The 12,950-nt window shown below is 51.2% G+C and overlaps 1 protein-coding gene across 2 annotated transcripts in view; it reads left to right on the top strand.

The window, feature by feature from the left end:
* AARS1 (alanyl-tRNA synthetase 1) overlaps positions 1 to 12,950 on the top strand; it is a 49,544-nt gene that overhangs the window by 16,695 nt on the left and 19,899 nt on the right. For both annotated transcript variants that reach the window (XM_073307194.1, XM_073307193.1), the window contains exons 10-14: positions 4,372 to 4,496; positions 6,582 to 6,726; positions 7,532 to 7,710; positions 10,170 to 10,283; positions 11,589 to 11,795. In XM_073307194.1, the coding sequence (XP_073163295.1) occupies positions 4,372 to 4,496; positions 6,582 to 6,726; positions 7,532 to 7,710; positions 10,170 to 10,283; positions 11,589 to 11,795 (770 nt within the window). The remainder of the gene's footprint in view (positions 1 to 4,371; positions 4,497 to 6,581; positions 6,727 to 7,531; positions 7,711 to 10,169; positions 10,284 to 11,588; positions 11,796 to 12,950) is intronic.

The raw sequence follows: 12,950 nt of genomic DNA, 5'->3' as shown, positions 1-12,950 counted from the left end.
TGTGTAGATCCCTGGATGGCATCACCTATGCCCTTTCCACCGCAGTGGCAATATTGTGCCCCGTGGGCACCCTATCCCTGAGACCACACTCGCTATGCCACCTCAACCAGGCCCGACACCTGCCCATTAACACAAACTCACAAACCTGCCACGGATGCCAGACACCAGACAGCACCATCACAAGTGCAGGATCAGGCAAGACCTGTCTCTAACCCAGTAGACCCAGTTGTAATGCCTGACGAAGCCCTGCTTCCTCCTCCCCCGTCATCTTCAGATGACTTTTCTAAATTTCAAGACCTTTTCAAGAGAGTGGCCAGGGAATTAAAAATTAATCTGGAGGAGGTTCCTGAACAGCAGCATGAGTTAACGGGCATCCTGCAGCCGCCGCCTTCTTCCAGGATTGCATTGCCAATCAACCCAGCCCTTCTGGAACCAGCCAAAGCCATCTGGCAGACTCCTGCTGCAAACCTACCTACCTGTAAATGAGCAGACTGCAAGTACTTCATCCCTTCCAAGGGCTCTGAATTCCTTTTCACTCATCCAGCACCTAATTCGCTGGTGGTAGATGCAGTCAACCAAAAGAACAAACACAAGTATCCCTGCTCCACCCCAGCCGACAAAGACAGTAAGCGTTTAGATCTGGTCGGATGTAAAATATACGCATCTTCCACGCTACAATTTCGAATTGCTAATTATACTGCTGTGCTGGCAAAATATGATCACAAAAATTACAACAAATTCATGGACTTCATTGAGGACATTCCAGAAGAAAAGAAACAACAATTCACTGCTTTAGTCGTTGAGGGACAAATCATATCACGTACTGCTCTTCAAGTGGTCCTCGATGCGGCCAATACTGCAGCAAGATCCACCGCTACAGCAGTAGTCATGTGCCGAGGTTCGTGGCTCTCCTCTTCATTTCCTCGAGAGGTCCAGAGTACCGTTGAAGACCTTCCATTCAGTGGCGACAAACTCTTTGTCTCCACAATGAACGACGTCCTTCATTCAATGAAGGATTCAAGGGCAACCCTCCGGTCCTTAGGAATATAAATCCACACAACCAGAAGGTGACCATATAGATACCAACCTTACCACCGTCCACGCTACCCCATATATACCCAGCACTTCCAGAGATCACACGAGCAACAACAGCAGCAACACCAGAGACCCAGATACCAGCGTCGCCGCCCCAATTCCGCGGCAGCGTCTCAACCCCCTCCGACTAACAAGCAGCTCTGAAGCCTTGGTCGAGGGTTTCAAAACCCATGTTCCCACTTCAGTGCTTACAGCGCCTGTCCCTACTTTTGGACACTGCCTACGACCATTCTTCCATCAATGGCAGAACATTACAACCGATGAGTGGGTTTTATAGGTCGTCACACTTGGCTATTCTATCCCCTTCCTATCCATGCCTCCTACCCACCCACCCTTCCCGTGTCTCCTCAGAACTGCTCCTGCAAGAAGTATAGCATCCCCTTCCATTGAGAGCAGTGGAGCTTGTGCCCGAATGACACAGAAGGAAGGGGTTTTACTCCCATTATTTCTTAATAGAAAAGAAAACCGGGGGATGGCGACTGATCCTCGACCTCAGGCGGCTCAACAATTTTATCAAGAAGCAAGAGTTCAAAATGGTGAACCTCGCCACCATAATCCCAGTGCTGGAGCAGGGCGATTGGTTTTCAGCCTTTGACCTACAGAACACGCGTTTTCTCATGTGACAATACATCCAGCCCACAGACGCTTCATTTGTTTCACTCTCGGCTCGACACATTTTCAATACAGGGTACTACCCTTCGGCCTATCCACTGCCCCCCCGTGTTTTTTCCAAGCTCCTGGCCGTAGTTACTGCCCACCTCAGGAAGCAAGGAGTCATAATATTTCCTTACCTAGACGACTGCCTCGTTAAAGCCTCAACGCTTGACGAAGCGCTTCGATTCATGCAACTCACTGTCGATTGTTTCCTATCCCTCAGCCTACAAATAAACAAAAGACAAATCCACATTAATTCCTACCCAGCACCTGGAATTCATTAGAAGCACACCTCGATTCCTGGGCAGGAATAGCATCTCTCCCGTCTGATCGCTTCGACACCATAAAGCAGCTGGCAACAAAACTTCACAACAGTCCTCAAGTCACCGCTTGAGACTGTTTCCAATAATATCTGGATATCAGCTGCCTACCTTCCTGGAACTAGGAATACCATAGCGGACGAATTAAACAGACGCTTTCCCTGGGACCATGAATGGGAGATGAACGAGGTGATAATCACCAATCTATTCCGCATTTGGGGCTATCCAACCACAGACCTTTTTGCGACTGCGGAGGACACGAAATGCCCTGAATTTTGCTCCAGAGCGGGACTGGGCAAACGCTCCCCGGGAGATGCATTTATGATTCTGTTGCACCGGAACTTACTCTGTGCTTTTCCCCCGATCCTGATTCTCCACGGAGTTCTGACAAAGATACGAACAGATCGTGCCACGGTGATCCTGATTGACCTGTCGTGGCCCAGACAACCGTGGTTCCCATTCCTCACCAGAATGTCAACTTGACCACCAATTTCGTTGCCTCTCGTTCTGAACCTCCTATCGTTTCTCCACCCCAACCTGTCCATGCTTCACCTCAAAGCTTGGTTCCTACATGGTTCTCCCAAAACGAACTAGCATGCTCTGAGGAAGTTTAAAGAGTGCTCCTACATAGCAGAACACAACCTACTTGCACCACCTATCTCCAAAAGTGGAAACAATTCACACTATGGTGCTCATCTAAACAACTGTCTCCTATGTCCACACCTCTTCCTCTTATACTTGACTACCTGTTAGACCTCAAACAATCTGGCCTTTCTTTCAGCTCCACCAAAGTCCACCTAGCTGCTATTACAACTTTCCACAACAAAATTGACGATACTTCTGTGTTTGCCCATCCGATCACTAAATGTTTTCTCAAAGGACTCCAATCCCTATACCCAGACGTTAGACCTCCTACCCCTCTGTGGGACCTTCACTTAGTTTTACCTTGCTTAACTAAACAACCATTCAAACCCCTAGCCACTTGCTTCCTCTTACACCTTTCTATGAAAACAGCATTCTTAGTGGCAATCACTTCTGCCAGACGGGCAGGAGAAATAGCAGCTCTCGTGGCAGACCCACCATATACCCTATTTTTTAAGGACAAAGTTACCCTTCGATTATACCCCAAATTTCTTCCAAAGGGCCATTTGTCATTCCACATCAATGAACCAATACACCTGCCGATCTTCTTTCCTAGACCACATGCAAACTCTTTTTTTGAATCCACAATGCATACCCTAGACGATGCAGGGCTTTGTCCTTCTATTTGAATAGAACCAAACCCTTTAGGAATTCTTCTAGACTCTTTGTCTCCATTGCGGAGTGGTCCAGAGGGACACCTATTTCTACCCAGAGACTTTCAAAATGGATTTCTGACTGTATCTGACTCAGTTATTAGATACGGAAAGTTACGCTTCCAGCAGACATCAGAACTCACTCCACTAGATCGATGGCTACCTCCGTGGCTTTTCTACGCAAAGTTCCTCTGACTGACATCTGTAAACTAACCACTTGGTCTTCTGAACGCACTTTTGTTAAACACTATGACCTTACTTAGGGCCCTCTCTCGGATACATGATTAGGCAGAGCTGTATTATCTACTGCATTTCTACCCAATCTGAAGTCCATACCTCCTTGAGATAGACTGCTTTTAAGTCACTTGGAGTGCAGCACCCACAGGTACACCTCTTGAAGAAGAGGAGGAGGTTACTCACCTTGTGGGTTCTCCACTACCCACCCTCCTTCCCTCTACTTTGGAGTTGGGGTAGCTTCCATTGTAGAGAAGGAACTGAAGAGACCGGTCGCGCATGCGTACTATTAAGGTACACTCGGAGTGTGTGTGTGTGTGGGGCGGGGGGGCAGGCTCTGCGTGTGCACGACCGGTATGAGTACTGCTGTAAAAATCTCCAAGCGAAGGCACAGGGACGCACCAACACCTGGAGTGCAGCACCCACAGGGACACTCATCTTGAACGTCAGTTACCGCACAGGGTGAGTAACCTCTTCCTGTTCTGGTTGAGTGGCAACATCTTACTGCAGACAGCTGTCCACTAGCGACTGGACTGAGATCCACCCACAGGTGTCCTGCAGACTGTGACCCCGGCACTGTGACCACCGACTGCCAGTGCCCATTAGCCAGGCAAATCTCTGAGGTCCACTGCCGAGTCTCATAGGCCTCCCCGTTTGCTGAGGGAAGTGTCCCAGGCCCTTTGGGAGCTGGTTTGCTCCAGGCGGGAGGGTTCTGATGGAGGAGTAGTGGGTATCTTAGTGGGAGACCTGACTGATCCGTTTCTTCTCCCAAGGGGACACTGCCTGGCTGTTGTACGACACCTATGGTTTCCCTGTGGATCTCACTGGACTCATTGCTGAGGAGAAGGGCCTCACTGTGGACATGGAAGGCTTCGAGGAAGTGCGGAAGATGGCTCAGGTAAAGACCAGCCCCTCTGCTTTGACCCTACTACAAGGAATAGGCAGGGGGCACAGGTGTGGGAGGACTCCTTTGTTATTGGTTTAAAGGGACAACACTCTGCTCCTTTACAACAGGGTGTCTCCTAGGAAATCTGACACTGAGCACCCTGGGCCATGTTGCTGGGTCCTGGGGCAGGCTGGGGCAAAGCACAATAAATCTGGTTGGAGGGCAGATCCTGAGGGTGCAGGCCGCCTCTGCATGGTGAAACACTGGGAACCTCTGCCTTCTAGCAGGGTGCCTAGCTCCTTGCCAGGTCTCATGGAGCTTTTTTCCCTATTGCCCTCTTGAAGGCTGAATTCCCAGAAGTAAACAGTGAGCAAGTTGCATGAGAATCAGCCCTGCTATCTCCCATGTATGTTCATGGGGGCTGTGCAGATATCGTGTTGCTTTCCTTCCTTCCTTTCTCGTAATCTCAACAATCGGGAGCACCACGTTGTCCACAGAGACATGGGATGTCCACAGAGACTCCAAACATCTCATGCAAAGATTCACACCTCTGTGTGATGGTGGGTAACCTGCCTTTGCATCTGCCCTGGCATGTGTGCCCCCCCGTGTTCTGTCTGTGCCACTTCACAGGCTCTGAAAATATGGCCTCTTGTGTTCATCCCACGGCTCCCTGAAGCAGACTCACTGTATTTCTTTAGGCTGGGCTAAGACTTCTTCAACAGATGAATAACAGTGGGGGTGTAGCCAACAGCAATCTCTGTGTAGATGGTTCTCTACGTCAGGGTTCTCAAACTTTTACTGTCTGAGGCCCCCCAACATGCTATAAAAACTCCAGGCCCAGCAGAAGGGGGCGGGGCCTCCAGGCTTCTGCCCTGCAGGGTACTGGGGCTCAGGGCTTCTTCCTTGCAGGGTGCTGGTGTTCGGGAACCCCCTGAAACTAGCTCGTGGCCCCACAGTTGAGAACCACTGCTCTATATGGATCTGGGACTCCTGCCACGTAATGCTGCATTTGTGGGACCGGGAAGACACCTGGCTCATCATGCTGGAGCCTGTCTCTGCATGAAGGGGGGGAAAAGCAGGAATTTACTGCACCTCAGTTCTACAGTGACCAGTACAACAGTGCTCCATGCACCTTCATCCTGAGAATAGATCCAAGATGCCATGTTTTTAATCTACCCTATAGTAATAGGCCTTATTTACAGGAGAGTTTCTAAGAGACTCTCCCCCTCCCCCGTTACTGTAGGATGGTGCAGCCTTGCTTGTGGGAGCACTGGTGTAGTCAGGCTTCAGGCCATGCTGCGTGATCTAGGCATACTCTGAATGCAGCTGAGCTATCTGATGGTTAGAACCCTAGTGCTCCGCCTAGACCTGTGGTCCCATCATTGGAATCAGCATGGAAGTTGCACCAGGGCCAGGGAAGCTGCACCAGGGCCAGAAACTGGGAGCCCTCCCACCCCCAATCACTAGTGTAGACACAGCCCCTACAAATCCAGCTGTGTCCTTCATGCTACCCACTCAGCACCTTGGGGGCACTTCAGTAGTGCAGAGCTAGGCACTGTGGGGTCAGACACATCCAGTGCAGGGTTAGATTCACAGCTTGGCTACTTTGCATTGCAGCTGAATTGCTGTAGAGCAGGCGCAGTATGAGCAGAAGCCTCGCTAGCCCTGACCTTTAGCAGTAGCTAAATAGCGGTGCAGGGAGTGCCCCACAGTGGGTGGATGGGATTGCTACCAAAGTGCTGTTGTGCTGCCAGTCACCCTGCTTCAGAGCATTCTTCACCCGGCAGCCTTCAAAGAGTGCTAAAGGGGGATATAACATGGATCCCTGCCATCCCATTGGATTCTTGCCTCCTAGATTTCTTGGCAGACTCGCTGTGAATGAGAGGAAAGCTGTGAATATCGGTGTGTTTGATGCAGGTCTACAGCATAGACTAGACTTGGTCCAGAATGTCGGGTGTCCATTCTGCCCCTGTCATGGCTCCAGCCCTGCATGTGCTGCTAAAGCCCAACCAGCCGATGCACAAGGATTGGATCCCTATGGCAGTATTAAGGGATCCTCTCCCTGCCCCTAACACTTCCATCTGTTGCCATTCTCAGCTGAAGTCTCAGGGCAAGGGAGACGGTGCGGAAGACCGCATCATGCTGGACATCTATGCTATTGAAGAGCTCCGCACTCGGGGACTGGAGGTAACCGATGACTCGCCTAAGTACAACTACACGTCGGATCCTAGTGGTGCCTATGGTATGTGATAAAGTGTCCTCCAAATGGTTCCCCTGCCCCTAGCCTCGCTTCGTGGGTCTTGCATGGGGTCAGGCCTGGAGGCTAGTCTGCGGACTCTGCTGCACCTCGCAGCATAGCTGAGCGAGGGGGCCTTTGTGTCTTCCTGAATCTCACCCCTTTCCCCTGCCTGGTGATCGTCTGGCAACCTTTAGGGATGAGGGAGGGGAGAGAACCATGACAGGGGCTGACAGCTGCCAACAAAGGTAGGTGGAGGATAGTGCAAATCAGAGGGGCAAATCCACTGCCTGGCTGAAGTTACTGACCATTTGGAGCCAGGGAAAACTTTTAAAGGGAACCGATTTGTCTGGCTGCTCTAGGAACTGTCCTGCTCATTCACTCCCTGCCTGACAAGTGGGACCCTCTAGTGGTTCCTTTTCAGCTTTGTATCTGGGCATCCCTGGAAATTCCTTTTCCCTGGATTTCCCGATATCTTGGTCCATTACTGAGCCCTTGGCCTGCTCCCTGAGTATTCTGATTTATTTGGAGCCCTGGTCATGGATCGGGGCCTCATTGTGCTCCATGCTGTATGGACACAACAAAAGGCAGCCCCTGCCCCAAAGAGCTGACTAGCTCCGTGATTTCCCCACCCAGGCTAAAGGTCCCCCTGCAGGTTCCATTGACACTGTTCTTTCTTCACTTCTTGTCTTAAACTGTTAAGCAACTGCTCGAGCACTCCAGAGGTGGCTGCTGGGCCTGTATGTCTATGGCTATGTGTAAATGGCTGGGATTGTTGTCTCACTGACCTTGCCTCTCCCACTGGCGACAGAATTTGAGAGCCCAACAGCCACTGTGCAAGCAATCCGCAGAGAGAAGAGGTTTGTGGAGGAAGTGTCCACGGGCCAGGAGTGTGGCATAGTGCTGGACAAGAGCTGCTTCTACGCCGAGCAGGGCGGGCAGATCTACGACGAGGGCTACCTGGTCAAGGACGATGACAGCAGTGAGGATGTAAGTGGACCAGGCGCCTGTGTGCTGACATACAAACAGAACCATCCCCTGAGTGCCATTCTTGGGGAAAAGGGGTGAAAAGACAGTGGGGCTGGGACAGGAAGGAAGAGGAAGAGTGGTGCAGTGAATAGTGTTTTGGCCTAGGCTCTGGGAGACCCAGTTTCAATTCCTTGCTTGACCACAAACAAGTCACTTAGGCCATGAGTTCCCCATCTGTACAATCATAGAAGCCTAGAAATGTCAAACTGGAAGGGACCTCAAGAGGTCATCTGATCCCACCCCCTGTGCTGAGGCAGGACCATTAAACATAGACCTGCCCTGGCAGGCGTTTTGTCCAACCTGTTCCTCAAAACCCCCAGTGATGGGGATTCCACCACCAACCTTAGACACCTGTTCCAGAGCTTAGCCACCCTTAGAGTTAGAAAGTTTTTCCTAATACTAGCACTGACCCCCCGCTTTGTAAGGCAACTCCCATCTTTTCATGTGCTGTGTATTTATACCTGCCTGCTGTATTTTCCACTCCCTGCATCTGACGAAGTGGGTTTTACCCCACGAAAGCTTATGCCCAAATAAATTTGTTAGTCTCTAAGGTGCCACAAGAACTCCTTGTTGTTTTTCCTAATACAGTAACTCCTCGCTTAACATTGTAGTTACGTTCCTAAAAAATGCTACTTTAAGCAAAACAATGTTAAGCGAATCCAATTTCCCCATAAGAATGAATGTAAATGGGGGAATTAGGTTCCAGGGAAATTTTTTTCGCCAATGATTGTGAAGCTTGGTTGAGGAGGTGGAGTCAGAGGGTGGGATATTTCCCAGGGGATGCCTTGCTGCTAAATGACGAACTAGCACTTGGCTGAGCCCTCAAGGGTTAACACGTTGTTAATGTGTGGAGGGAGGAGACAGAATAGACGCATGGCAGTGGCTGCAAACATTCCCTGTGGACACTGAACGTGATGATGAACCCACGCTATCCCACTGGAGTGCACCACTCCCTCCACTTACTTGTCGCACGCACCCCCTCTCCCCCCCCCCCGCTCTGTGGAGATGGGGTACAGGAGGAGGGAGACACCCTGACATCAGCACACACACACCCCCGCCCCCACAGCTAGCAGGAGGCTCCCAGAGCAGCTCCAAGGCAGAGGGCAGGAGCAGCACAGGGCAGTGGGGGGAGGGACAGCTGAACTGCTGGCAACTGATAGCCTGCTGAGCGGCTGCCGCACAGGGAACTTAAGGGAGCGGCGGGCTGCCGGCCCACCCTGGTTCCAAGCCCCCCGCAGCTAGTTCCAATGGGCTGGTCCTTCCTGCAAGCAGTGGATAAAGGAGGCAGCTGCCAAACAACATTATAAGGGAGCATTGCGCAACTTTAAACGAGCATGTTCCCTAATTGATCCGTAACATAACAACGTTAACTGGGACAACGTTAAGTGGGGAGTTACTGTATCGAACCTACGTCTCCCTTGCTGCAGATTAAGCCCTGTACTACTTGTCCTGCTTCCAGGGAAGATGGACCACAATTGATCACCATTCTCTTTGTACCAGCCTTTAACATAACTTGAAGACTGTTATCAAGTCCCCCCCTCCCCTCTCCTGCCCCCAGCTTTCCTTTTGGCCCAGTTCCTTTAACCTTTTCTCATAGGTCAGGCTTTCTAAACCTTTGATCACTTTTGTTGCTCCCCTCTGGACTCTCTTCAATTTGTCCACGTCTTTCTTAAAGCATGGTGCCCAGAATGGGAACAGTACTCCAGCTGGGGCCTCACCAGAGCTGAGTACAGGAGAACTATTTCCCACGTTTTACATACCACACTCTTGCTAATACACCCCAGAATGATATTTGCCTTTTTTTTTTTTTTTTTTGCAAGTGCATCATGTTGCTGATTCAGATTCAATTTGTGATCCACTAGAACCCCCGCCCCCCCGAGGCTTTCCAGCAGTATGACTGCCTGGCCAGGTGTCCCCATTCGCTTTTTTTTTTTTTTTCCTGCCAAAGTGAAGTAGTTTGCACTATTGAATTTCATCCTGTTGATGACAATGGGGAGAACAGCCCTGACCTACCTCCCAGGGGTGTGTGCAGGTAAATGGTACAGATGATCGAGTGCTCACATGTGATGGAGGCCAAATAACTACCGTGGCCCTGACTGGAGCCAAGCATTCTGCAGGCCCCCTCTTTGGCTCTTTGTCCGTGATCCTGACCTGTTGAGTGATTTAACTGAGCTCTACACTGCACTCCCCAGAGCCACCATTCCTCCTTGGTCTTAATTTAATTTTCTAGTTCACTGTTTGTCCCCCGCTCCCACTGCAACTGTCAGTCCCCAGAGAAAGTTGGCTGACCCACTCGTGCTACCAGAGAGGCCTGTGTTCCTGGGACTTACTGTTCTGGGGACTTTTTAGTTGCCATCCAGGATGCTGGGTGGAATAACAACAACTCCCCTGGTGTCTGTGCTCTCCTCCATCTGGTACAGAAAACGGAGTTCACAGTGAAGAACGTGCAGATCCGGGGGGGCTATGTGCTTCACATAGGAATGGTCTACGGGAGCCTGAAAGTAGGAGACCAAGTCCGTCTGTATATTGATGAGGTGAGTCAGAGTAATCATAGAATACCATGGTTGGAAGGGACCTCGGGAGGTCATCTAGTCCAACCCCCTGCTCAAAGCAGGACGAATCCCCAATTTTTGCCCCAGATCCCAAATGGCCCCCTCAAGGATTGAACTCACAACCCTGGGTTTAGCAGGCCAAAGCTCAAACCACTGAACTATCCCTCCCCCCATGCTACGGTGGGTGACGCCATCTCTCTTTCCCGTGAGAGATTGCTGTCTCCTTTTCTTCCACCATTCTGAGGCCGCTGCCTGCTCCCACCAGGGCATCCCAGTAGATCTGGGTCTTTCTCTGCCCAGTGTGCAATGGTCCCATGCTGTGTGACTGAGAACTCCTGCCTCCCAGAGAGCTTTGGATCACAGTCATGGACTTGCAGATGTCATTTAGCAGAGCTAGGGTTGAGCCACGAGTCCCCCAGGAGCTGGCAGTTGGAATTTGTGTTCTCCCCTAAAGGGTTAATGCGATGTGGGTTAAACTGGGGCACTAGTGGAATCCTGGCTTGGAAGGGATTGTCCAGCTGCCCTGGTCTCTACAAGGTTTCAATTACATAAAAACATAAGAACGGCCATACTAGGTCAGACCAAAGGTCCATCTAGCCCAGTATCCTGTCTTCCGACAGTGACCAATGCCAGGTGCACCAGAGGGAATGAACAGAACAGGTCATCATCAAGTGATCCATCTCGCATCGCCCATTCCCAGCTTCTGGCAAACAGAGGCTAGGGACACCATCCCTGCCCATTCTGGCTAATAGCCATTGATGGACCTGTCCTCCATGAACTTATCTAGTTCTTTTTTGAAGAAATTTTTCTTTCGGGTGACTTCAGTGTAGGTAGAAAATACTTGGTTGAACCCTGTCGTGTAAAATCTTCTTCTCTCCTGTACACAGGCAGCCTGCTGCTCCCTGTGTACTTCCCCCTCACTGGCCCTGGCCATTGTTCCTCACCCGCTCCTGAGGGCAGTCCAGCATCCACTGCCTCTTGCCAAACACTGCCAACCAGCAGTTGGGGAGATGGTCTCTATGACAGGGGTCCTGGGAGCTGGATTGAGACTAACTATTTTCCTTGGTGCTTGCCCCAGAGGACAGAAGCTGCTTTTGGTCTCTCCATCCTGCATTGACCTAGATTTCTCCTGAAGCAGAACTGATTTGTCGCTGTAACCTCCTGCTTCTCTGTCCCATGAATAGTGAGGTCTCACTGGGCTAGGCCAACGGTGTGTAAGGAGGAGGCACGTGGCAGCTCCTCCAACACAGAGCCCTTTAATAATTACTTTTCCTCTGCTCCCTGCAGCCAAGGCGGAGACCCATCATGAGCAACCACACTGCCACCCACATCCTCAACTTTGCCCTGCGCTTGGTGCTGGGGGATGCTGACCAGAGAGGGTCCTTGGTTGCCCCAGACAGGCTGCGATTTGACTTCACTGCCAGGGGGGCCATGTCCACCCAGGAGATCAAGAAAACAGAAGAGATTGCCAACCAAATGATAAAGGAAGCCAAGGTGCGCCTGAGCAGGGGTGCCAGCTCTGGGTCCTGGGGAGAGGGTGCTTGCTGGAGGACTCTGATGGTGGGAGCCGCAGGCTCAGCTTGCCAACGTGCTCTCATTGAGTTAACCCTCTGCCTCGCTCCCCTGTGGTGGTGGTGATGCGACACATGCACACCTTCTCCACCTCCTAAACCTGGGCCAAGTGGACCATCAGGGCATTCATTTGCAGAAAAAATGCAGAGCTGATGTTGAGAGGGGCAGGCAGAAGGACGCATGCTGCCTAGGCAGACCAGGTCCTTATCGTCCCACCCTCTTGATTATCAGCAGTGCAGTGTGAGCAAGTGTGGAACTGGCTGACCAGAGCAGATCAAGGATCCCCCTTATCTCCTCACAGCAGCAGCAGATCACCCTGCGTGGCTCTGCTGATGTTTCATGGGTAGAGGTTTCATCTCAGACATGTCCTGAATATATTCTGCTGTGGGAGCTGGCTCTCTATCTTCTAGCTGCATGCCCTTTGTGTTAGATTGGGTCTGGAGGTGGCCAGCGTTGATCTGTAATGTGGCGCAGTCCTGAGGGGGATGCAATGATACTGCAAAGCTGAGAGCGTGCGGAGTTCCTCAAGTGTGTCAGTGTGCATCCCATCCTAGGGGTACCTGCACCTCATGTTTCAGAGCGGATTCTTTCTCATAGCACTGCTATTGAGTGAGATCCACCCTGAGTACAGCATCTCAAAGAACCACAGTCACTGGTATGGAGCTGTACTTTGTTGGCCTCTTCTGTGTAAACTCAGATTTCCTGGTAAGATGTGGGCCCATATTCACTGGAAAATACAGGTTTAAACTGAATTCTGTGAGCCTCATCAATATTTCCCAGAATATAAACTGGCTGTTCTGTATTCGCTGCACCTGTTGTCAGTGTACATGACATCTCTTTGGTGCAGGGGTGGGCAAACTTTTTGGCCCGAGGGCCACATCGTGGTATGGAAATTGTATGGCAGGCCATGAATGCTCACAAAATTGGGGGTTGGGGTGCGGGCTCCAGCTGGGGGTGCAGACTCTGGGGTGGGGCTGGGGATGAAGGTTTGGGGGTGCAGGAGGGTGCTCTGGGCTGGGACCAAGGGGTTCAGAGGGTAGGAGGGGGATCAGGGTTGGGGGAGGGGGTTGGCACGCA

Source organism: Lepidochelys kempii, chromosome 12, assembly GCF_965140265.1.
Source record: "Lepidochelys kempii isolate rLepKem1 chromosome 12, rLepKem1.hap2, whole genome shotgun sequence".
Taxonomy (NCBI): Eukaryota; Metazoa; Chordata; order Testudines; family Cheloniidae; genus Lepidochelys; species Lepidochelys kempii.
The sequence above is the reverse complement of the archived record's forward strand: the minus strand, read 5'-3'. Positions and strand labels throughout refer to the sequence as shown.